This window comes from Salmo trutta, chromosome 18 (genome assembly GCF_901001165.1).
Source record: "Salmo trutta chromosome 18, fSalTru1.1, whole genome shotgun sequence".
NCBI lineage: Eukaryota > Metazoa > Chordata > Actinopteri > Salmoniformes > Salmonidae > Salmo > Salmo trutta.
The window spans coordinates 17243708-17270850 of NC_042974.1; the positions used below are offsets into that span (position 1 = coordinate 17243708).

The 27143-nt window shown below is 46.5% G+C and overlaps 1 protein-coding gene across 1 annotated transcript; it reads left to right on the top strand.

The window, feature by feature from the left end:
• The first annotated feature begins 694 nt into the window (after positions 1 to 694).
• On the top strand, positions 695 to 27143 carry LOC115152895 (WD repeat-containing protein on Y chromosome). The gene is made up of 20 exons (XM_029697807.1): positions 695 to 1044; positions 2337 to 2574; positions 2662 to 2808; positions 3015 to 3137; positions 3317 to 3488; positions 7527 to 7573; positions 7729 to 7866; positions 9287 to 9475; positions 10759 to 10950; positions 12129 to 12428; positions 12591 to 12755; positions 12975 to 13124; positions 15308 to 15492; positions 15600 to 15739; positions 18894 to 19039; positions 19175 to 19392; positions 22108 to 22262; positions 23633 to 23724; positions 25066 to 25212; positions 26708 to 27143. Exons 1-20 carry the CDS (start codon positions 974 to 976, stop codon positions 26849 to 26851), a joined length of 3159 nt encoding a protein of 1052 aa, XP_029553667.1. The 5' UTR covers positions 695 to 973; the 3' UTR covers positions 26852 to 27143.

The window sequence follows — 27143 nt, forward strand, 5'->3', positions numbered from 1 at the left end:
TACTGGTAGTATGGGCTCCAGTGTTCAAACATCAAGCTTTGAACGAGATATAGAGAACACAATATATAATGTACAATCGACACACACATACTGTACATACCACCCCACACACCAAACCATGTTGCATGGTCTCAGTGGGGTAGTTAATGGCAAAGTGACCTGGGACCTGGGTTCTCTGCCATGGCTTTAGCTTAATGGCTCAGTAATCTGTTACTGAGACATTAGTGGTTTATCATTAGCCAGAGCCTGTCCCTTTGTTTGACTTACACTCTCAGACAGAAACCTGTACACACCTCCACTCTTTGAGTAACATTTAGGACCTTATGCACCTCCTGATCTTGGATCTCTTTAGCCTGGTTGAGATTTCTAAGACTTCCACATGTAAAGCTTTATGGATCGGTAGGCTACCGACTGAGAGGCTTCTTTCCCTCTTCCTTCAAATCATTTACTTCTGGAGGATTACTTGTCTTGACACCCTGGTGCCCATGCAGATTGTGGATAGTCTCGTCTCCTTGGTCCTCCACTGAGGATGTGTTGACTTTCTCTCCGGGGGCTAACTCCTGTGATGGATGATGTATTGATCTGTGGAGCTGAGCATTCCACCCTGTCTGAAAAGAAGCAGCTTTGTTTGACCTGAAATTGGGTTTGTCTCGAAAGACAAAGGGAGAGAGAGAGACAAAGACTCTTATTTAAACCTAGAGGAGGGGAGAGAGTTATCAGATTGGGCTTAGGCTGTTGTGAGGTCAGTTTGTGTTTCAGCATCCTTCACTCTCTGACACATAAACAGAGGAACTTGGGCCCGAAGGTTTTGAGGGGCCCATCTGAGGCAAAGTCCAGAGGGAAGATCTAAAGCTATGAGTGAGGTTGTTTTTAAAGCTTGGTTCAGAGTGAAAATTCACTCTGTTTAGCAACACACAATAGACTTAGCGCTAGAGTAGTTTGATAGACAGACAAAAAGGTTAGGTGTGTAGGAATGGGTACCCTAAGAGGTATCAGTGATCCATGGGAGGTCTACGAGAGAGAAACCTCCAGCAGCAGCTCTTGGTGAGTTTGTATTTTAAGAACAATATAAAGGATATAACTCAAGATTTTAAATAAAGTCTATATTCATATTTTATGTTTAGAGTAAGTAGAAATTGACACATGTCAGCTTTTGTATTCTGGCTTAAATTTGGCTGAATCCTGTTATTTCAATTCTACAGATAATAATGTTATCAAACTATCATTATCATCAACAGAACCATTTTTTTTTACAATTTCTATATGAAAATATCTCTCTGAGTAGAGCTAATTAAAGTCTTATTTCCAAACACTTTTGGAGTAAAAAATTTCTCATTGACTGCATATCAATGATTACCTGGCTGTGCGGTGAGTTGATCATGAGAACTACCCTGATCTAAAAGGAGCACTCATGCGTGCCTTGATGAACCAGGAAGAGAGAGGAGAATGTGGAGACATGACTGATTGTCCTGTGGTTTCCCATGGCAACAGGGCCACACAAGGCTTGTCCTCATCAAGGTTGGCGACATACAATATGGGGGTTTTGGTCCTAGCAGTCTCCCTCACCCCCTCAAATCTCTCTTCAAGAACCTCTTAAATCCATACAATACAAAGAAAGCAAGCCTACCACAGCAAATCAAGCGCTTGGTTAGTTCACTATAAAACCCAAGGCATTTTTAAATCAAATACTTTTAGTAAGTTGAACTCAGTGTCAATGAAAAGTCATTATTACTTAATATTTATGTGGCAATGACTCAACTCTAAATGAGAAGTTGCATCAACTCTATTATTTTAAGTTATAATAACAAATTAATAACATCAAAATGTTGGCTGGCTAAATTCCCAAGCTGTCCTCATACCATCATGGTCACCTAATCATCCCCAGCTTACAATTGGCTCATTCATCCGCCTCCTCTCCCCTGTAACTATTCCTCAGGTCGTTACTGTAAATGAGAAAGTGTTCTCAGTCAACTTACCTGGTAAAATAACGGTAAAATAAATCAATAAAAAGTATTGTAGTCTGAAATTGGTCACAAAGCATGCAGTCTCACTGCTGCCACAGGGGTGTGCTATATGTTCATATTCTGTAAGACTTTTATATTACGCAGTAATACTCTCAATAATGACCAGTATATGAATCTACACCACAGTTCAAAAGTTTGGGGTCACTTGGAAATGTCCTTGTTTTTGAAAGAAAATCAAATTTTTTTGTCCATTAAAATAACATCAAATTGTTCGGAAATACAGTGTAGACATTGTTAATGTTGTAAATGACTATTGTAGCTGGAAACGGCAGATTTTTTAATGGAATATCTACATACTACTCCACTCCACAGTGATGCAGGCCAGAATGCCTGTGCTCAGGAGGAACTCAAACTTAAACACCTGCTGTTGCTGAGGGATGCATTTACCCGTCGCACAACCTCGGATAGGGGGTCCCGGCAGAATTGGAGAGGTGCACGGAAAAAGAGAGGAGGAGAAAGAGGGATGAGTCTGGAGGAGTTCCAGAATGCTCTGAGTGCTGTGATTGGTCCAGACAGCCAGAGCGGATGGCTGGAGAGGGTCTTCAATGAGGTGACTTTGACCCTTTGTTACATACAGTTGAACTGTTTTTTGTAAGTTTACCCTTAGGAAATAAGAACATGTTCTCATTTCCAATAGATTGACGTGTCATGTGATGGCTATGTGGAGTGGGAGGACCTGTGTAGCTACCTGCTGCAGCAGTGCAGAGAGAGAGACCACACCTCCAGGCCCAGAGGCGCTCTACTAGACACTGAACCACTCATCAAACACTGCTCACACAACAAGGTGAGGGACGCCTGTCTAGTCATTGCTTATAGAGTGTGTTAATAACTATGTAATGACTATGTAATAACTATGTAATAAGTAGTTTATTGCTCGTACAGTATGTTAATTCATAAGTATGCAGCAGTCTCCATTGACCTCTATTTCTCTTTCTCTCATCAGCCACTCTTTCACTTCGCCTCTAAACTTTTCTCTTCTCCCCCTTACAGCAGCAGCCCACTATCTGTGTAGTGGCTGTTCCCCATCCTCCCCCCCTCCGCTACATCAGTGTCAGTAAGGGGGGGCTGCTCACTGTGTGGAACAACCGACTACAAGTCCTCCAGACTCTGGAGGTGCGTGAGCTGATAAGCCACACACACACACTCACACACACACACACACACACACACACACACACACACACACACACACACACACACACACACACACACACACACACACACACACACTCGCTCACAAAGACAGACACACACACACTTTCTCTCTCTCTTTCTTCGATGTATCTCCTCAGCTGGCTGGAGACCCTGCAGAGCAAGGGGTTATCAGAAGGAGGTTCAGGGGCTGGACCACTGATGCTGTCTACCTGCCCAAAGTCCACAAGGTTGCCATAGCAACCAGCAGCAGGGACCTCCACTTTGTTGACGTGTCCACGGCCAGCTGCTTTGAGGACATCCACTTGTTTGGTATCTAACCAACTGTTAGAAAGACTCAAAGTAGAACTTTTGCTTTTGATTTGATCAATCAGTTCAATTTCTGACTGTATGTCCCTGTCGTTCTCTCGTTCTTTCACCTCTGAACAGTGTTCTGACTTTATGTCTCTGTTATTCTCTCATCTCTGAACAGTGTTCTGACTTTATGTCTCTGTTGTTCTCTCATCTCTGAACAGGGTTCTGACTTTATGTCTCTGTTATTCTCTCATCTATGAACAGTGTTCTGACTTTATGTCTCTGTTATTCTCTCATCTCTGAACAGTGTTCTGACTTTATGTCTCTGTTGTTCTCTCATCTCTGAACAGGGTTCTGACTTTATGTCTCTGTTATTCTCTCATCTCTGAACAGGGTTCTGACTTTATGTCTCTGTTATTCTCTCATCTATGAACAGGGTTCTGACTTTATGTCTCTGTTGTTCTCTCATCTCTGAACAGGGTTCTGACTTTATGTCTCTGTTGTTCTCTCATCTCTGAACAGGGTTCTGACTTTATGTCTCTGTTGTTCTCTCATCTCTGAACAGGGTTCTGACTTTATGTCTCTGTTATTCTCTCATCTCTGAACAGGGTTCTGACTTTATGTCTCTGTTGTTCTCTCATCTCTGAACAGGGTTCTGACTTTATGTCTCTGTTATTCTCTCATCTCTGAACAGGGTTCTGACTTTATGTCTCTGTTATTCTCTCATCACTGAACAGGGTTCTGACTTTATGTCTCTGTTGTTCTCTCATCTCTGAACAGTGTTCTGACTTTATGTCTCTGTTATTCTCTCATCTATGAACAGTGTTCTGACTTTATGTCTCTGTTATTCTCTCATCTCTGAACAGGGTTCTGACTTTATGTCTCTGTTATTCTCTCATCTATGAACAGTGTTCTGACTTTATGTCTCTGTTATTCTCTCATCTCTGAACAGGGTTCTGACTTTATGTCTATGTTGTTCTCTCATCACTGAACAGGGTTCTGACTTTATGTCCCTGTTATTCTCTCATCTATGAACAGGGTTCTGACTTTATGTCTCTGTTGTTCTCTCATCTCTGAACAGGGTTCTGACTTTATGTCTCTGTTATTCTCTCATCTCTGAACAGGGTTCTGACTTTATGTCTCTGTTGTTCTCTCATCACTGAACAGGGTTCTGACTTTATGTCTCTGTTATTCTCTCATCTCTGAACAGGGTTCTGACTTTATGTCTCTGTTGTTCTCTCATCTATGAACAGTGTTCTGACTTTATGTCTCTGTTGTTCTCTCATCACTGAACAGGGTTCTGACTTTATGTCTCTGTTATTCTCTCATCTCTGAACAGGGTTCTGACTTTATGTCTCTGTTATTCTCTCATCTCTGAACAGGGTTCTGACTTTATGTCTCTGTTATTCTCTCATCTATGAACAGGGTTCTGACTTTATGTCTCTGTTATTCTCTCATCTCTGAACAGGGTTCTGACTTTATGTCTCTGTTATTCTCTCATCACTGAACAGTGTTCTGACTTTATGTCTCTGTTATTCTCTCATCTATGAACAGGGTTCTGACTTTATGTCTCTGTTGTTCTCTCATCTCTGAACAGGGTTCTGACTTTATGTCTCTGTTATTCTCTCATCTCTGAACAGGGTTCTGACTTTATGTCTCTGTTATTCTCTCATCTCTGAACAGTGTTCTGACTTTATGTCTCTGTTATTCTCTCATCTCTGAACAGGGTTCTGACTTTATGTCTCTGTTATTCTCTCATCTCTGAACAGGGTTCTGACTTTATGTCTCTGTTATTCTCTCATCTCTGAACAGGGTTCTGACTTTATGTCTCTGTTATTCTCTCATCTCTGAACAGTGTTCTGACTTTATGTCTCTGTTATTCTCTCATCTCTGAACAGGGTTCTGACTTTATGTCTCTGTTATTCTCTCATCTCTGAACAGGGTTCTGACTTTATGTCTCTGTTATTCTCTCATCTCTGAACAGTGTTCTGACTTTATGTCTCTGTTATTCTCTCATCACTGAACAGGGTTCTGACTTTATGTCTCTGTTATTCTCTCATCTATGAACAGGGTTCTGACTGTATGTCCCTGTCGTTCTCTCGTTCTTTCACCTCTGAACAGTGTTCTGACTTTATGTCTCTGTTATTCTCTCATCTCTGAACAGGGTTCTGACTTTATGTCTCTGTTGTTCTCTCATCTCTGAACAGGGTTCTGACTTTATGTCCCTGTTGTTCTCTCATCTCTGAACAGGGTTCTGACTTTATGTCTCTGTTGTTCTCTCATCTCTGAACAGGGTTCTGACTTTATGTCTCTGTTATTCTCTCATCTCTGAACAGGGTTCTGACTTTATGTCTCTGTTGTTCTCTCATCTCTGAACAGGGTTCTGACTTTATGTCTCTGTTGTTCTCTCATCACTGAACAGTGTTCTGACTTTATGTCTCTGTTGTTCTCTCATCACTGAACAGGGTTCTGACTTTATGTCCCTGTTGTTCTCTCATCTCTGAACAGGGTTCTGACTTTATGTCTCTGTTGTTCTCTCATCTCTGAACAGGGTTCTGACTTTATGTCTCTGTTATTCTCTCATCTCTGAACAGGGTTCTGACTTTATGTCTCTGTTATTCTCTCATCTATGAACAGGGTTCTGACTTTATGTCCCTGTTATTCTCTCATCTCTGAACAGTGTTCTGACTTTATGTCTCTGTTGTTCTCTCATCTATGAACAGGGTTCTGACTTTATGTCTCTGTTATTCTCTCATCTCTGAACAGGGTTCTGACTTTATGTCTCTGTTGTTCTCTCATCTCTGAACAGGGTTCTGACTTTATGTCTCTGTTGTTCTCTCATCTCTGAACAGTGTTCTGACTTTATGTCTCTGTTATTCTCTCATCTCTGAACAGGGTTCTGACTTTATGTCTCTGTTGTTCTCTCATCTATGAACAGGGTTCTGACTTTATGTCTCTGTTATTCTCTCATCTATGAACAGGGTTCTGACTTTATGTCTCTGTTGTTCTCTCATCTCTGAACAGGGTTCTGACTTTATGTCTCTGTTATTCTCTCATCTCTGAACAGTGTTCTGACTTTATGTCTCTGTTATTCTCTCATCTCTGAACAGGGTTCTGACTTTATGTCTCTGTTGTTCTCTCATCTATGAACAGGGTTCTGACTTTATGTCTCTGTTATTCTCTCATCTATGAACAGTGTTCTGACTTTATGTCTCTGTTATTCTCTCATCTCTGAACAGGGTTCTGACTTTATGTCTCTGTTGTTCTCTCATCTATGAACAGGGTTCTGACTTTATGTCTCTGTTGTTCTCTCATCACTGAACAGGGTTCTGACTTTATGTCTCTGTTATTCTCTCATCTCTGAACAGTGTTCTGACTTTATGTCTCTGTTATTCTCTCATCTCTGAACAGGGTTCTGACTTTATGTCTCTGTTATTCTCTCATCTCTGAACAGGGTTCTGACTTTATGTCTATGTTGTTCTCTCATCACTGAACAGGGTTCTGACTTTATGTCTCTGTTGTTCTCTCATCTCTGAACAGTGTTCTGACTTTATGTCTCTGTTATTCTCTCATCTCTGAACAGGGTTCTGACTTTATGTCTCTGTTATTCTCTCATCTCTGAACAGGGTTCTGACTTTATGTCTCTGTTATTCTCTCATCTCTGAACAGTGTTCTGACTTTATGTCTCTGTTGTTCTCTCATCTCTGAACAGTGTTCTGACTTTATGTCTCTGTTATTCTCTCATCTCTGAACAGTGTTCTGACTTTATGTCTCTGTTATTCTCTCATCTCTGAACAGGGTTCTGACTTTATGTCTCTGTTGTTCTCTCATCTATGAACAGGGTTCTGACTTTATGTCTCTGTTATTCTCTCATCTCTGAACAGGGTTCTGACTTTATGTCTCTGTTGTTCTCTCATCTCTGAACAGGGTTCTGACTTTATGTCTCTGTTATTCTCTCATCTCTGAACAGGGTTCTGACTTTATGTCTCTGTTATTCTCTCATCTCTGAACAGTGTTCTGACTTTATGTCTCTGTTATTCTCTCATCTCTTAACAGGGTTCCCCAATGTTCCAACCTCTCTCTGCTACTGGCATGACATAAAGGTACGACTTCAGTACTCTGTCATAAACTAATGTACATTTGACCCATTCTAAACGTTCAATTACTTGTCTTTTCATGGACCATGATTAATGTTTTTATAGTTATGGTAGTTCTATTCACATTGTCTTCCCCTGAGATCTGTTGAAATCCCTCCCAGTCTCCAGGGGGGCGCTCTTTGCTGCTGTGGGGAGATGAAAAGGGAGGGATCCATCTGTTGTGGTTCCTCCAACTCCACAATGGACTGTTTGAGAGCCCCTTCACTGAGGACAATGTCCCTCAGAGGATTTACATGCAGGTAGGCCTCATTCACTCTCCATTCACTCTGTGCTGGACTGAAACAAAAACTGGCACACAGTTATAATGCCAATAGCCTAGAGGTTAGAGAGACAGACCAGCAGCCTGAAGTTAGGGTGTTCAAGCCCCGGACTGGCTGGCTGAACTGGCAACCCACGTTCCATGTCCTGCTGTTGTGTCCTTGAGCAAGTCACTTCATCAAATATCAAATCAAATTGTATTTGTCATATGCGCCGAATACAACAGGTGTAGACTTCACATTGCAATGCTTACTTACAAGCCCTTAACCAACAATGCCGTTTTAAGAAAAATAGGTGTGAAGTTAAAAATAACAAATAATTAAACAGCAGCAGTAAAATAACAGTAGTGAGGCTCTATGCAGGGGGTACCGGTACAGAGTCAATGTGCGGGGGCACAGGTTAGTCGAGGTAATTTAGGTAATATGTACATGTAGGTAGAGTTAAAGTGACTATGCATAGATAATAAACAGAGAGTAGCAGCATCGTAAAAGAGGGGGGCAATGCAAATAGTCTGGGTAGCCATTTGATAAACTGTTCTGGCGTGGGTGTTCAAGAAGCCTTTTGGACCTGGACTTGGCGCTCCGATACCGCTTGCCGTGCGACAGCAGAGAGAACCGTCTATGAATAGGGTGGCTGGAGTCTTTGACAATTTGTAGGCCATTCCTTTGACAATGCACTTATTGATGAAGCCAGTGACTGATGTGGTGTACTCCTCAATGCCATCGGAAGAATCCCGGAACATATTCCAGTCTGTGCTAGCAAAATAGTCCTGTAGCTTAGCATCTGCGTCATCTGACCACTTCTTTATTGAGCGAGTCACTGGTACTTCCTGCTTTAATTTTTGCTTGTAAGCAGGAATCAGGAGGATATAATTATCCCCCCATTGCTCTCCATCCAGGGGATCTGCACTGACCTGTGCCTCTTAATGTGTGTCTGGGGGATGTTGGGAAAGGCAAAAGTCAAAATTACGTTCCAACCAATGGACAGTAAAGTACAGTATCTATTCTGTAACCTTGCTACATGTGTTACGGGCACTTCTAGGGTAGTTATTTGTCTTGGCACTGTGGTTAGCATGTGTTCCTTGGGACCAAAAGTTAATGTGTGTTCTTCAGGTTTCTGCTGGACCAGGGTTGGTTTACTGGTATTTTATTTAACCTTTATTTAACTAGGCAAGTCAGTTAAGAACAAATTATTATTTACAACGACGGCCTACCCTGGCCAAACCCGGACGACGTGGGCCAATTGTACGCCACCCTATTGGACTCCCAATCACGGCCAGGTGTGATGCAGCCTGGATTCGAACCAGATACTGTAGTGATGCCTCTTGTACTGAGATGCAGTGCCTTAGACCGCTGCGCCACTCAGGAGCCCCAATTATGGTGAGAACATGTCTCCTAACAGGATATTGGTGACCACAGCCGCCTAGTCTCCTACCAACACATCCCCACAGTCCACCAGGAACCAATCAACAGGATCATTTTCGAGCCCCACACTGACCTAATCATGACATCATCAGGAAGCGACGCCTCCTCAGTGGTCATCATGCACATGTCTCTCAGGAGAAAACCCTATGTTTGGAGAATCAATAAGGTAATAACATAACACAGTATCTACACTATTATGAGTATTTCATGTGTTGTTACTATGGAGTACACAATGAAGCCACCATTTATATGGGATTCTACAAAGCCCCTCGGAGGGTGTGGTATATGGCCAATATACCACGGCTAAGGACTGTTCTTCGGTACGACGCAAAGCGGAGTACCTGGATACAGCCCTTAGCCGTGGTATATTGGCCGTATACCACAAACCCCCAAGGTGCCTTATTGCAATTATAAACTGGTTACCAATGTCATTAGAGCAGTAAAATAACTGTTTTGCCATACTCGTGGTATACGGTCTGATATACCACTGCTGTCAGACAATCAGTATTCAGGGCTCGAACCACCCAGTTTGTAATGTATCATACAGCCTCATTCTTTATCAGATTTGGACTCAAGGTTGGGTTGGATAGTAGACAGAGAATGGCTGAGTGACCTTGACGCAGGTTAAATTGAAATGTCGGCTCCGACCCATTCAGTTTATGTCATGGGAGCTATCTCCACAAAATAGTAATGGAGGATAATGAATAACCTCAGAGGTCAACAGTCACACCGCAGAGTGATGAAACTCAACTTGTCTGAATTATTTTGAGTCATAACTATGTTTTATCTTGCTTACTGTCGCCGAGTCCCACCCTATAACCAATATAAACACACACACACACACACACACACACACACACACACACACACACACACACACACACACACACACACACACACACACACACACACACACACACACACACACACACACACACACACACACACACACACACACACACACACACAAAGGATATAATGTATGTTTACTGGAGAGAAAACATGTAATGTGACTCGCCCTGCTGAGGAAGTGATTAAAGTAGGTGGGGTGTTTTGTATTGGTTGTTATGGCTTCTGAGCAGTGCTCCTATAAAACTGTCTAGCTTTGGTCAGTTGAACAATTAAGCTGTCCTCAACGGTTCCCCATTATAAACTAATAGGAAAGGCTGTATTTTAGAATATTTAGTCACGCTACCTTTTATTTTAGAGACCCACAAATCCTAACTTCCCTGTCTGTCTGTCTGTCTGTCTGTCTGTCTGTCTGTCTGTCTGTCTGTCTGTCTGTCTGTCTGTCTGTCTGTCTGTCTGTCTGTCTGTCTGTCTGTCTGTCTGTCTGTCTGTCTGTCTGTCTGTCTGTCTGTCTGTCTGTCTGTCTCTCTTCTTCTGTTCTCTCTCTCCTTCGCCCACCCACCCTCTCTCTCTCTTCTCTCTCTTCTCCCTCCTCCACAGGGTGTGACGTGTTTTGATTTCAGCAGGTCTCTCAACCTGTTGGTGACGGGTGGTCTGGACCCTGCGGTCAAACTGTGGAACTGCTTCATGACCGCTCGGCCAGTCGCGGTCCTGCACGGTCACGGCACCACAGTACTGGACGTGGTCATCTACCAACCACTGGGACAGGTCCTCAGCTACTCCAAAGATGCTGTAAGTCAATAACCACCAGATAGCTTTGCTAGAGACACAACACTGGCCGCAGCTTCACGGGTAAGCTGTAAGCCCTCACCTAAGACAGGTAGAGAGAGGCAAACGTATCCCTAGACTGAAGTACCAGTACTACACCACAAGGTATTCTGTCCTGGCTGTGGCCCAGGTGGTTTTTGTTTTCCACTTTTTGATTTCTTTCAGAAGGGGTTTGTTTACCCACCTGGTTGTCCCTGTGCAGGAGCTTTCAGAAGGGGTTTGTTTACCCACCTGATTGTCCCTGTGCAGGAGCTTTCAGAAGGGGTTTGTTTACCCACCTGGTTGTCTCTCTGCAGGAGCTTTCAGAAGGGGTTTGTTTACCCACCTGGTTGTCTCTCTGCAGGAGCTTTCAGAAGGGGTTTGTTTACCCACCTGGTTGTCCCTGTGCAGGAGCTTTCAGAAGGGGTTTGTTTACCCACCTGATTGTCTCTGTGCAGGAGCTTTCAGAAGGGGTTTGTTTACCCACCTGGTTATCTCGCTGCAGGAGCTTTCAGAAGGGGTTTGTTTACCCACCTGGTTATCTCTCTGCAGGAGCTTTCAGAAGGGGTTTGTTTACCCACCTGGTTATCTCTCTGCAGGAGCTTTCAGAAGGGGTTTGTTTACCCACCTGGTTGTCTCTCTGCAGGAGCTTTCAGAAGGGGTTTGTTTACCCACCTGGTTGTCCCTGTGCAGGAGCTTTCAGAAGGGGTTTGTTTACCCACCTGATTGTCTCTGTGCAGGAGCTTTCAGAAGGGGTTTGTTTACCCACCTGGTTATCTCTCTGCAGGAGCTTTCAGAAGGGGTTTGTTTACCCACCTGGTTATCTCTCTGCAGGAGCTTTCAGAAGGGGTTTGTTTACCCACCTGGTTATCTCTCTGCAGGAGCTTTCAGAAGGGGTTTGTTTACCCACCTGGTTGTCTCTCTGCAGGAGCTTTCAGAAGGGGTTTGTTTACCCACCTGGTTGTCTCTCTGCAGGAGCTTTCAGAAGGGGTTTGTTTACCCACCTGGTTATCTCTGTCCAGGAGCTTTCAGAAGGGGTTTGTTTACCCACCTGGTTATCTCTGTCCAGGAGCTTTCAGAAGGGGTTTGTTTACCCACCTGGTTGTCTCTTTGTAGGAGCTTTCAGAAGGGGTTTGTTTACCCACCTGGTTATCTCTCTGCAGGAGCTGAGGGTGTGGGACATCTCCTCCAATCGCTGTCTGCGGACTGTCCACCTGCAGTTCCCCTGTCTGCAGCCAGGGCGTGCCCCAGAGCACGGCAACTTCCCTTTCCTATTGGTGGCCCCGCCCTTCCTGACGCAGACTCCGCCCCATATCCTGGTGTCCTGTCGAGACTACCTGGCCAGGCTGAGGCTGGAGGAAGGGGAGAGGGGGGAGGAGCAGGGAGAAGGGAGAAGAGGAGGGGGAAGACAATGCCATGGTGCCCCCCTCTCCTGTGCCCTCTACAACCCCACACTGAAACAGGTAGGTATGGAATCTTATACACTGTCACAGCCATGAGGGTGTGCATACTGTATGTGTGTTTACATCCATATGTGTGTAAATGTTTACGTGTGTGTGTGCGTGTGTGTGCGTGTGCGTGTGCATGTGTGTGTGTGTATCGTGGGTGTTTATATGTGTGTGTAGGTCATCACCGGATGTGATGACTCGTCTGTATCAGTGTGGGACGTAGAAACAGGGAGGCTGCGTCTGAAGATCACCAGCGCTCATGGAGAGGAGGAGATTACCTGCATGGCGCTAGACTCCTCCCACAGACGACTCATCACTGGCGCACGCAACGGAACCATCAAGGTACCCTGTGGTAAAAGCTAGTGCAGCCTATGCAGTGGAGCCTGTGCTTTCACCTATCCAATCATGTTACTGATGTCTGATAACTGAAGAAAAGGGGAAAAGCAGGAGACTTCTCCAAGTCTCTGTAAAGACCTCCTCCTTCACTATGGTTCAGTTAGAACAGCTTTAGATGAACACAGATGTGGTTTACTATGATGTGCTGTTTCTGTCTGTTAAAAGGTGTGGAACCTACTGAATGGCCTCAACCTCCACAAGCTAGAGCCTGTCACCCTCTCAGAGGTCACAGGGGTCATCTGTCTCCATGACAGCCAGTTGCTGGCCGTGGGGTGGAGCCAGCAGGTCGCTCAGTATGACATCAAAGGGGCTAAGGTGAGAAAACACCTACACAAACACACACTTTCCTATTCAATAAAAATGTATTATGTGCCAACCAGGATAAACACATTGCACCCTCAGGTGAAGAACCACCACAACTCAACCCCAATGGTATCTGTCACTATCGTGTCTGTTCCATGTGGTTACACTCAGAGCTACCAGCCTTCCTTACAAGAGAACTTTCAGGAATGATATCTATTTATAGTTGAAGTCAGAAGTTTACGTACACTTAGGTTGGGGTCATCAAAACTCGTTTTTCAACCACTACACAAATTTCTTGTTAATAAAGTATAGTTTTGGCAAGTCGGTTAAGACATCTACTTTGTGCATGACACAAGTAATTTTTCCAACAATTGTTTACAGACAGACTATTTCACTTATAATTCACTGTATACACAATTCCAGTGGGTCAGAAGTTTACATACACTAAGTTGACTGTGCCTTTAAACTGCTTGGAAAATTCCAGAAAATGATGTCATGGCTTTAGAAGATTCTGATAGGCTAATTGACATCATTTGAATCAATTGGAGGTGTACCTGTGGATGTATTTCAAGGCCTACCTTCAAACTCAGTGCCTCTTTGCTTGACATCATGGGAAAATCCAAAGAAATCAGCCAAGACCTCAGATTTTTTTTTAGACCTCCACAACTCTGTTTCGTCCATGGGAGCAATTTCCAAATGCCTGAACGTACCACGATCATCTGTACAAACAACAGTACGCAAGTATAAACACCATGGGACCACGCAGCCGTCATACTGCTCAGGAAGGAGATGCGTTCTGTCTCCTAGAGATTAACATACTTTGGTACGAAATGTACAAATCAATCCCAGAACAACAGCAAAGGACCTTGTGAAGATGCTGGAGGAAACAGGTACAAAAGTATCTATATCCACAGTTAAACGAGTCCTATATCGACATAACCTGAAAGGCCGCTCAGCCAGGAAGAAGCCACTGCTCCAAAACCGCCATAAAATAGCCAGACTACGGTCTGCAACTGCACATGGGGACAAAGATTGTACTTTTTGGAGAAATGTCCTCTGGTCTGATGAAACAAAAACAGAACTGTTGGGCCATAATGACCATCGTTATGTTTGGAGGAAAAAGGAGGAGGCTTGCAAGCCGAAGAACACCATCCGAACTGTGAAGCACAGGGGTGTGGCAGCATCATGTTGTGGGGATGCTTTGCTGCAGGAGGGACTGGTGCACTTCACAAAATAGATGGCATCATGAGGTAGGAAAATGATGTGAATATATTAAAGCAACATCTCAAGACATCAGTCAGGAAGTTAAAGCTTGGTCGTAAATTAGTCTTCCAAATGGACAATGACCCCAAGCATACTTCCAAAGTTGTGGCAAAATGGCTTAAGGACAACACAGTCAAGGTATTGGAGTGGCCATCACAAAGCCCTGACTTCAATCCTATAGAAAAGTTGTGGGCAGAACTGAAAAAGCGTGTGCGAGCAAGAAGGCCTATAAACCTGATTCAGTTACACCAGCTCTGTCAGGAAGAATATGCCAAAATTCACCCAACTTATTGTAGGAAGCTTGTGGAAGGCTACCTGAAACGTTTGACCCAAGTTAAACAATTTAAAGGCAACGCTACCAAATACTAATTGAGTGTATGTAAACTTCTGACCCACTGGGAATGTGATGAATGAAATAAAAGCTGAAATAAATCATTCTCTCTACTGTTATTCTGACATTTCACATTCTTAAAATTAAGTGGTGATCCTAACTGACCTAAGACAGGGAATTTTTACTAGGATTAAATGTCAGGAATTGGGAAACTGAGTTTAAATGTATCTGGCTAAGGTGTATGTAAACTTCCGACTTCAACTGTGTATATATACAGATCTGCTCTGAGGTTTCTTATTGTCTGACGTCAGCAGAACCCGGTGGGGTTTTTAAGAACACTAATATAACAACTTGGCTAAGAGGGGGTGTATGTAAATGATGTCAGTGAATGATGCAGAGTATGACCTCTGGGTCTAATTATACATACAGTATCAGTCACTACAATTTGGAACTAGAATTTTGCACGTGGATGCTCAGATGGGTAGATATGAAGCCATAGATATACAGTGGAAAACTTAGTTTGTTTTCACATGATGCAAATGAGAATATTATTCTGGTGATTATCTGGTTCCAATATGGCGCCCTGTTTGTGGTGGTGAAGGATGTGTTTGTGAGGGCAGACATGTCGTGGAAGTCAGGTCAGCAACACAGAGCTGACATCCTGGTGGTTGACCACTGCCCTACCCTGGGGGTCATTGCTACGGGCAGCCATGATGGAGAGGTCATCGTCTGGACCGTGGACACACAGAGACCCCTGGTTCGCCTGCGGAGGGCCACACACTCACTGTGAGTCTTCTGTGTTGTGTTATTTTTTAACATCAATGCTTTATTGCAAATTGAAATAAAGTATTCAACATATGTTTACTGAGTGTGTATGTGATGCATGTGTGTAGGACAACGCCCCCTGTGGACACGTTGCTGTTCCTGCAGCGGAGGGGTGGGGACAAACACTGGAGGAGCACACCTATCCTCCTCTCCTCACAGGCTGGAGGGATCTACTGGTGGAGCATCACTGGACACACACACACTCACGGTAACCAGGACACACACGCTCATGGTAACCAGGACACGCACACTCACGGTAACCAGGACACACACACTCACGGTAACCAGGACACACACGCTCACGGTAACCAGGACACGCACACTCACGGTAACCAGGACACGCACACTCACGGTAACCAGGACACGCACACTCACGGTAACCAGGACACGCACACTCACGGTAACCAGGACACGCACACTCACGGTAACCAGGACACGCACACTCACGGTAACCAGGACACGCACACTCACGGTAACCAGGACACACACGCACGCTCACGGTAACCAGGACACACACGCACGCTCACGGTAACCAGGACACACACGCACGCTCACGGTAACCAGGACACACACGCACGCTCACGGTAACCAGGACACACACTCACGGTAACCAGGACACACACGCACGCTCACGGTAACCAGGACACACACTCACGGTAACCAGGACACACACTCACGTAACCAGGACACACACGCTCACGGTAACCAGGACACACACACTCACGGTAACCAGGACACACACACTCACGGTAACCAGGACACACACACTCACGTTAACCAGGACACACACACTCACGTTAACCAGGACACACACACTCACGTTAACCAGGACACACACACTCACGGTAACCAGGACACACACACTCACGTTAACCAGGACACACACACTCACGTTAACCAGGACACACACACTCACGGTAACCAGGACACACACACTCACGGTAACCAGGACACGCACGCACGCTCACGGTAACCAGGACACACACTCACGGTAACCAGGACACACACTCACGTAACCAGGACACACACGCTCACGGTAACCAGGACACACACACTCACGGTAACCAGGACACACACACTCACGGTAACCAGGACACACACACTCACGTTAACCAGGACACACACACTCACGTTAACCAGGACACACACACTCACGTTAACCAGGACACACACACTCACGGTAACCAGGACACACACACTCACGTTAACCAGGACACACACACTCACGTTAACCAGGACACACACACTCACGGTAACCAGGACACACACACTCACGGTAACCAGGACACGCACGCTCACGGTAACCAGGACACGCACGCTCACGGTAACCAGGACACGCACACTCACGGTAACCAGGACACGCACGCTCACGTTAACCAGGACACGCACACTCACGATAACCAGGACACGCACACTCACGGTAACCAGGACACGCACGCTCACGGTAACCAGGACACGCACGCTCACGGTAACCAGGACACGCACGCTCACGTTAACCAGGACACACACGCTCACGTTAACCAGGACACACACGCTCACGCTAACCAGGACACACACACTCACTGTAACCAGGACACGCACGCTCACGGTAACCAGGACACACACACTCACGGTAACCAGGACACACACACTCACGGTAACCAGGACACACACACTCACGGTAACCAGGACACACACACTCACGGTAACCAGGACACACACACTCACGGTAACCAGGACACACACACTCACGGTAACCAGGACACGCACACTCACGGTAACCAGGACACGCACACTCACGGTAACCAGGACACGCACACTCACGGTAACCAGGACACGCACACTCACGGTAACCAGGACACACACACTCACGGTAACCAGGACACACACACTCACGGTAACCAGGACACACACACTCACGTTAACCAGGACACGCACACTCACGTTAACCAGGACACGCACACTCACGGTAACCAGGACACGCACACTCACGGTAACCAGGACACGCACACTCACGGTAACCAATACACACACGCACGCTCACGGTAACCAGGACACACACGCACGCTCACGGTAACCAGGACACACACGCACGCTCACGGTAACCAGGACACACACGCACGCTCACGGTAACCAGGACACACACGCACGCTCACGGTAACCAGGACACACACTCACGGTAACCAGGACACACACGCACGCTCACGGTAACCAGGACACACACTCACGGTAACCAGGACACGCACGCTTACGGTAACCAGGACACGCACGCTCACGGTAACCAGGACATGCACGCTCACGGTAACCAGGACACGCACGCTCACGTTAACCAGGACACGCACACTCACGATAACCAGGACACGCACACTCACGGTAACCAGGACACGCACGCTCACGGTAACCAGGACACGCACGCTCACGGTAACCAGGACACGCACGCTCACGTTAACCAGGACACGCACGCTCACGTTAACCAGGACACACACGCTCACGCTAACCAGGACACACACACTCACTGTAACCAGGACACGCACGCTCACGGTAACCAGGACACACACACTCACGGTAACCAGGACACACACACTCACGGTAACCAGGACACACACACTCACGGTAACCAGGACACACACACTCACGGTAACCAGGACACACACACTCACGGTAACCAGGACACGCACACTCACGGTAACCAGGACACGCACACTCACGGTAACCAGGACACGCACACTCACGGTAACCAGGACACGCACACTCACGGTAACCAGGACACGCACACTCACGGTAACCAGGACACGCACACTCACGGTAACCAGGACACACACACTCACGGTAACCAGGACACACACACTCACGGTAACCAGGACACACACACTCACGTTAACCAGGACACGCACACTCACGTTAACCAGGACACGCACACTCACGGTAACCAGGACACGCACACTCACGGTAACCAGGACACACACACTCACGTTAACCAGGACACACACACTCACGGTAACCAGGACACACACACTCATGGTAACCAGGACACACACACACGTTGTAGCTAAGGAAGGAGGGAGAATGAAAGCAGGAGAGGGAGCCTATGTGGTGGACTGTAGTAAATCTGAGTGTGACTTTATGATGACAGATTGAACTTTCAAAAACTACATTATACGTGACATCAATCAACCTATTTATGTACTCTCTGTCCTCTCTGTCCTAGTGTAGGTATATGTACTGTACAGTACGTCTCTCTCTGTCTAGAGTATACAGTATTATCTCTCTGTCTGGAGTATACAGTATTATGATCTCTCTCTGTCTGGAGTATACAGTATTATCATCTCTCTCTGTCTGGAGTATACAGTATTATTATCTCTCTCTCTTGCTCTCCTTCTCAGGTCAGTTCTATGCCCCTGGTGGAGAGAAGGAGTGTGTGTTGGGGCTGACTTCAGACCAGGAGAACAACATCCTGGTCACTGGAGACACAGCAGGGTGTGTTCAGGTCTGGGACATCTCTCAGTACGCGCTCTGCATCACACAGGAGGTCAGGGTTGGTGTGTGTGTGCATGTATGTGAATGTGTGAGAGAGCTTTTGAGTATAGTAAATGCAAATGTAGGATACACCTCTGTTTTATGTGTTTTACACTGTACTCTACCTTCACATGTTTCACCTCCCCAGCCCTCCTCATGCCACCCTCCTGTCCTGCAGTCCTGGAGGGCCCATGAGGGGGCGATAGTGAGTGTTGAGGTGCTGGTGTACACAGAGAGACTCTTCTTCCTCTCTGGCTCTGTGGATGGGACCAGCAGAGTGTGGACGGGGGAGGGAGGGCATGTCGGTTCCTTTGGACAGGAACCACAGTGGAGCCTCACTGACCCAGGCCCTCACCACACCTCCAGGTACTGAAGTGGTCTTTCCTGTCAGTAATCCACAAGTAGTCCGCTTGGATCAACATCACTAAGTTCTAAACGTCTTCTGTTTTATGGGTCTCCATTCTTTTTGTTGTCCTCATGTAACTTCTAGGCCTACCGCAGGCTTTCTCAATCTACTCCTTTGTAGTCTTTTATATATATATATATAACTCTAAAATGGCTCCCATTATAGATCTGAAAGTACCACAGAATTAAGCAGCCTGGCCTGGTGTGTCGATGTGGGCTGGAGAATATTTCTGTAAGAACCGGGTGTATTTCTAGACACAGTAAAAAACACACAAAATGAGAGATTTGCATCAAATGAACAATGTTGAATGATGTTAAAATGTTGAAGAGGATTTGTAGGAGGCATAGAAGAGGGCTAGGCTGAACTGTAAAGAGTGTGTGTGTGTGTGTGTGTGTGTGTGTGTGTGTGTGTGTGTGTGTGTGTGTGTGTGTGTGTGTGTGTGTGTGTGTGTGTGTGTGTGTGTGTGTGTGTGTGTGTGAATTCTGATGGGAAGCCAGGAATTGGCTAACTTTTTCGACAACCACATTGGTTGGCTCCTGTTGGAAGTTTACTGTAAACATAGCTAAATTAAACCATCTGGAGTTTGGTTCGGTATGGACGGTTTTCAGTAGAGTGAGTGAGTGGATAGAGAGAGTCACCCATAGTGACCACTTGCTGTTGTGGGGATGTGGTGAACAGAACATCATCAATCTTCCCAGGGGAAAGAGGCACACACACTAATCAATATGTTATCTGAGGGCATGATAACTACCATCTCTGAGAGCAGGTCTGATGTGACAGTGTGTGTGGTATGGTTTTAGTGGTCATGAGGTAAAAACATAAAGGTAGGTAAAAACATGTCATTAGATGTTTACTGGACAATTAAGCTCCCTGAAAACATAGGTTCTCAAAAAACATTAGTCAAATATTTTCTACAAAGTCTCTCTTGAAAGTGATTTATATCAATGATAAGTCAAGGTTAGATGTAAGTTTTATCAAACTCTGTTTCTATACAGAGACCAGGTAAACAACCTGGCTGTTTTCTATACAGAGACCAGGTAAACAACCTGGCTGTTTTCTATACAGAGACCAGGTAAAAAACCTGGCTGTTTTCTATACAGAGACCAGGTAAACAACCTGGCTGTTTTCTATACAGAGACCAGGTTAACAACGTGGCTGTTTTCTATACAGAGACCAGGTAAACAACCTGGCTGTTTTCTATACAGAGACCAGGTTAACAACCTGTCTGTTTTCTATACAGAGACCAGGTTAACAACCTGGCTGTTTTCTATACAGAGACCAGGTAAACAACCTGGCTGTTTTCTATACAGAGACCAGGTTAACAACCTGGCTGTTTTCTATACAGAGACCAGGTTAACAACCTGGCTGTTTTCTATACAGAGACCAGGTTTACAACCTGGCTGTTTTCTATACAGAGACCAGGTAAACAACCTGGCTGTTTTCTATACAGAGACCAGGTTTACAACCTGGCTGTTTTCTATACAGAGACCAGGTAAACAACCTGGCTGTTTTCTATACAGAGACCAGGTAAACAACCTGGCTGTTTTCTATACAGAGACCAGGTAAACAACCTGGCTGTTTTCTATACAGAGACCAGGTTAACAACCTGGCTGTTTTCTATACAGAGACCAGGTTAACAACCTGGCGGTTTTCTATACAGAGACCAGGTAAACAACCTGGCGGTTTTCTATACAGAGACCAGGTAAACAACCTGGCTGTTTTCTATACAGAGACCAGGTAAACAACCTGGCTGTTTTCTATACAGAGACCAGGTAAACAACCTGGCTGTTTTCTATACAGAGACCAGGTTAACAACCTGGCTGTTTTCTATACAGAGACCAGGTAAACAACCTGGCTGTTTTCTATACAGAGACCAGGTAAACAACCTGGCTGTTTTCTATACAGAGACCAGGTAAACAACCTGGCTGTTTTCTATACAGAGACCAGGTTAACAACCTGGCTGTTTTCTATACAGAGACCAGGTTAACAACCTGGCTGTTTTCTATACAGAGACCAGGTTTACAACCTGGCTGTTTTCTATACAGAGACCAGGTAAACAACCTGGCTGTTTTCTATACAGAGACCAGGTTTACAACCTGGCTGTTTTCTATACAGAGACCAGGTTAACAACCTGGCTGTTTTCTATACAGAGACCAGGTAAACAACCTGGCTGTTTTCTATACAGAGACCAGGTTAACAACCTGGCTGTTTTCTATACAGAGACCAGGTTAACAACCTGGCGGTTTTCTATACAGAGACCAGGTAAACAACCTGGCGGTTTTCTATACAGAGACCAGGTAAACAACCTGGCTGTTTTCTATACAGAGACCAGGTAAACAACCTGGCTGTTTTCTATACAGAGACCAGGTAAACAACCTGGCTGTTTTCTATACAGAGACCAGGTAAACAACCTGCCGGTTTTCTATACAGAGACCAGGTAAACAACCTGCCGGTTTTCTATACAGAGACCAGGTTAACAACCTGGCTGTTTTCTATACAGAGACCAGGTAAACAACCTGGCTGTTTTCTATACAGAGACCAGGTTAACAACCTGGCGGTTTTCTATACAGAGACCAGATAAACAACCTGGCTGTTTTCTATACAGAGACCAGGTAAACAACCTGGCTGTTTTCTATACAGAGACCAGGTTAACAACCTGGCTGTTTTCTATACAGAGACCAGGTTAACAACCTGGCTGAGGAGGAGAAGGAAGAAAGGGAGGAGAAGATTGAGAGTGAAAGTGACCAATCACAGAGCAGCGAGGTCACAGGTCAAACATCTGACATTTTCAGCGGGGGTCAGGGTTCACCGGAGGAATGGATTTATGAAGGTAACTATTAGCAACAAACAGGTGTGTTCATACACACAGTCCCCCACGCATGGACAGAAACACACACACATACAAACAAGAACTACACACACAGTGGCCCTACGACAGGGGTCTGACACACAGTGGCCCTACTACAGGGGTCTGACACACAGTGGCCCTACGACAGGAGTCTGACACACAGAAACACACACACATACAAACAAGAACTACACACACAGTGGCCCTACGACAGGGGTCTGACACACAGTGGCCCTACGACAGGGGTCTGACACACAGTGGCCCTACAACAGGAGTCTGACACACAGTGGCCCTACGACAGGAGTCTGACACACAGTGGCCCTACGACAGGAGTCTGACACACAGTGGCCCTACGACAGGAGTCTGACACACAGTGGCCCTACGACAGGGGTCTGACACACAGTGGCCCTACGACAGGGGTCTGACACACAGTGGCCCTACGACAGGAGTCTGACACACAGTGGCCCTATGACAGGAGTCTGACGCACAGTGGCCCTACGACAGGAGTCTGACGCACAGTGGCCCTACGACAGGAGTCTGACGCACAGTGGCCCTACGACAGGGGTCTGACACACAGTGGCCCTACGACAGGGGTCTGACACACAGTGGCCCTACGACAGGGGTCTGACACACAGTGGCCCTACGACAGGGGTCTGACACACAGTGGCCCTACGACAGGAGTCTGACGCACAGTGGCCCTACGACAGGAGTCTGACGCACAGTGGCCCTACGACAGGGGTCTGACACACAGTGGCCCTACGACAGGGGTCTGACACACAGTGGCCCTACGACAGGAGTCTGACACACAGTGGCCCTACGACAGGAGTCTGACACACAGTGGCCCTACGACAGGAGTCTGACACACAGTGGCCCTACGACAGGAGTCTGACACACAGTGGCCCTACGACAGGAGTCTGACACACAGTGGCCCTACGACAGGAGTCTGACACACAGCGGCAGTATTGAGGAAGGAGAAAGGTCACTGTAAAGCCAGAGAGGTCATAGCCAGACCCAATAAAACCTGATACTATAATTCAATTTAACTGCGTTATAAAGCATGGACTGTGGACATTCTTGACATTCTCGAACAGTAGAATTGGAGCAGTAGTTTAGTATGTTTGGCAAACGTTTCAGTGAGGACCCAGAGGCTAGAATTGAGGTGTGTGTGTGTGTGTGTGTGTGTGTGTGTGTGTGTGTGTGTGTGTGTGTACACGTTCCTCTCCCAGTCTGCCTATGTCCCTGTCAAAATAATTGATTAACTGTGCTCCTCTTTCAAGCCACACACACACACACACACACACACACACACACACACATGGTTATACACACATTAAACAGTTTCCTCCCTGCAGGGCCTGTAGAGGAAGCCCCAACACCAGAGAACCAGACAGGGCCTGTCGGCACAGAGGAGAGTCCTGCTCCAAGTCACACTCAAAACATCAGGGTAAGACTGACTCCAGCACACTATCCAGCACGCGCTCCAACACGCGCTCCAACTCGCGCTCCAACATGTGCTCCAACACGCGCTCCAACATGTGCTCCAACACGCGCTCCAACATGTGCTCCAACTCGCGCTCCAACACGCGCTCCAACTCGCGCTCCAACTCGCGCTCCAACACGCGCTCCAACACGCGCTCCAACTCGCGCTCCAGCACGCGCTCCAACACGCGCTCCAACACGCGCTCCAACACGCGCTCCAACTCGCGCTCCAAATCGCGCTCCAACTCGCGCTCCAACTCGCGCTCCAACTCGCGCTCCAACTCGCGCTCCAACTCGCGCTCCAGCACGCACGCTCCAGCACGCGCTCCAACTCGCGCTCCAACTCGCGCTCCAACTCGCGCTCCAACACGCACGCTCCAGCACGCGCTCCAACTCGCACTCCAACTCGCGCTCCAACACGCACGCTCCAACTCGCGCTCCAACACGCACGCTCCAGCACGCGCTCCAACTCGCGCTCCAACTCGCGCTCCAACTCGCGCTCCAACACGCACGCTCCAACTCGCGCTCCAACTCGCGCTCCAACACGCACGTTCCAGCTCGTGCTCCAGCACGCGCTCCAACTCGCGCTCCAGCACGCGCTCCAACACGCTTTCCAACTCGCTTTCCAACTCGCGCTCCAACTCGCGCTCCAGCACGCGCTCCAACACGCCTCCAACACGCGCTCCAACTCGCGCTCCAACTCGCGCTCCAACTCGCGCTCCAGCACGCGCTCCAACTCGCGCTCCAACACGCGCTCCAGCACGCGCTCCAACTCGCACACCAGCTCACGCTCCAACTCGCGCTCCAACACGCGCTCCAACTCGCGCACGCTCCAACTCGCACTCCAGCACGCGCTCCAACTCGCGCTCCAACTCGCACTCCAGCACACGCTCCAACTCGCGCTAGTGTTCGGACTGTTCGGAATGTTCAGACTGTTCAGACTGGAGGGAGATGATCACTGACAACCAGAGATAGTCAGACGTCTGACACTGATGCTAGTCTCAAACAACAACAAACAATAACAGTGACTTGTTATGACCGTAATATGTGGTTGTCTGACCTACTGTAGCTATCTTAAGATGAATGCAATAACTGTAAGTCTCTCTCCCTCTCTCTCCCTCACTCCCTCTCTCTCCCTCTCTATTCCTCTCTAATTCTCTCTCCCTCACTCCCTCTCTCTCCCTCTCTCACTCTCTCTCCCTCTCTCACTCTCTCTCCCTCTCTCACACACACACAGACACTAGACCTGGTGGCACAATTGTTTCCCATTTACAACCAGAACCTAATCTCCCTCCCCCTCCCCCAGGTGTCTCAGTGTCACCAGCTGTATGGGGGCATCCAGAGGAAGATGGCAGTTAGGAGAGAGAGGAGGCAGGTGTTTGGTGACATCAATGTCAATAAGCTCTTCCCCATCGGGGGCTTGTGCACGCCCTTCCAGGCCCTGGCCGTGCAGGTGAGTGTAGGTCAAACGTCATCAAATCTGGGTCCATCAGAGCGTGTACAGGCTTTTGTTGCAGCCCAACACTAACACACCTAATTCAACTACTGTTGATGCATGCACTGTTTTGCATTGTATTGTTACTGGGTTTATACACATTTGGTTGCTAATGAACTTGACTTTCAAATCTGTGCTTCTTACACCAGTATTATAATAGTAATTGCCAGTAAATAGAACTGAAAAACACCAGTGATCAATGCAGAATAAATTTTACAGCGTAACTCCACATCCTTCAGGCAAAGACAGTGTGGCTGCAACATTCCACGGTCGGAAGGACTGGAGTAGTCCAAGAAAATGCATGATGGATAGGGAAGAGTAATTAAAAACAGAGCAGAAGGAATATTTGCTGTTCTATTTCAGAGGTTTTTGGGGAGAAACGTATTTGTCTGCACGGTTGCATTGCAACAGACTCTGGATACAGTTTATTTTCTTCTCTTTCACAAGCTCTCTTTATTCTCTTCCTCTATTTCCCTCTCTTCCTCTATTTCCCTCTCTCTTCCTCTATTTCCCTCTTCTTCCTCTATTTCCCTCTCTCTTCCTCTATTTCCCTCTCTCTTCCTCTATTTCCCTCTCTCTTCCTCTATTTCCCTCTCTCTTCCTCTATTTCCCTCTTCTTCCTCTATTTCCCTCTCTCTTCCTCTATTTCCCTCTCTCTTCCTCTATTTCCCTCTCTTCCTCTATTTCCCTCTCTCTTCCTCTATTTCCCTCTCTCTTCCTCTATTTCCCTCTTCTTCCTCTATTTCCCTCTCTCTTCCTCTATTTCCCTCTCTTCCTCTATTTCCCTCTCTCTTCCTCTATTTCCCTCTCTCTTCCTCTATTTCCCTCTCTCTTCCTCTATTTCCCTCTCTCTTCCTCTATTTCCCTCTTCTTCCTCTATTTCCCTCTTCTTCCTCTATTTCCCTCTCTCTTCCTCTATTTCCCTCTTCTTCCTCTATTTCCCTCTATTTCTCTCTCTTCCTCTATTTCCCCTCTCTTCCTCTATTTCCTTCTCTCTTCCTCTATTTCCCCTCTTCCTCTATTTCCCTCTATTTCTCTCTCTTCATCTATTTCCCTCTCTCTTCCTCTTTTCCCTCTCTCTTCCACTAAAATCCCTCTCTCTGTCTGTCTTCCTGTGTTTGTTGTGAGTTTGTTGCCATGCTCTGCCTGAAGTGAGGGATTTTGGCCTGCCGACTCAATGATTGTTGGTGAGGGAGAGAGGAAGGGATGGAAAGAGAAAGATAAAGATAAAGATAAAGAATGACGTTTAAAAGAGTCTCAGGCCTTGAGGGAATATATGTTTTGTTGTTGGAACATCAGTCGTAAGCCTGTATGAGAAATGTATTCTCAACCTAAACTTTGAACCTCAAACTCTTCCTTTAACTCTTCCATTCCCTCTCATCCCCACATCACTATTCACCTACTTTACCCTCCTCTCCTCCGGTCTCCTTTTCTCCCTCTCCACCTCTCCCAGGACTGTCAGCATGTGTCCCTGCCGGAGGATTTACCCATGAGCCCTTGGATGCAGCGTCAGACTCTGAGTTGTGTGAGTGAAGATGGGCTTAGCTCCCTACAGCTGTCAATCAACAGCTCAGAGCAAGAACAGGAAGCCACCTGACCAGCCTCATCCTTCTCCTATTCTCCTCCTCCTCCTCTTCCTCTTCTTCCTCCTCCCCTCCTTTCCTTCTCCTTCTCTTCCTCCTCCTCTTCCTCCTTATCCTTCACCTCCTTCTCCTCTTCTTCTCCTCCTCCACTTCCTTCTCCTCTTCCTCTCCACCTCTCCTCCTCCTCCTCTTCTCCTATCAGATTATAGTGTAATAATATGTAACATGCATGATATTATATATACCTCACATGCGACTCATAATAATAATAAATAATAAAACGAAATAATTAGCACATTAAATGAA

Excerpts from the sequence above, each read along its gene's own strand:
- LOC115152895 (XM_029697807.1), top strand. The coding sequence starts at position 974 with ATGGGTACCCTAAGAGGTATCAGTGATCCATGGGAGGTCTACGAGAGA. Across the intron at positions 3,489-7,526 it reads TGAGGACATCCACTTGTTTG|GGTTCCCCAATGTTCCAACC; the intron begins GTATCTAACCAA and ends ATCTCTTAACAG. Across the intron at positions 12,756-12,974 it reads CACGCAACGGAACCATCAAG|GTGTGGAACCTACTGAATGG; the intron begins GTACCCTGTGGT and ends GTCTGTTAAAAG.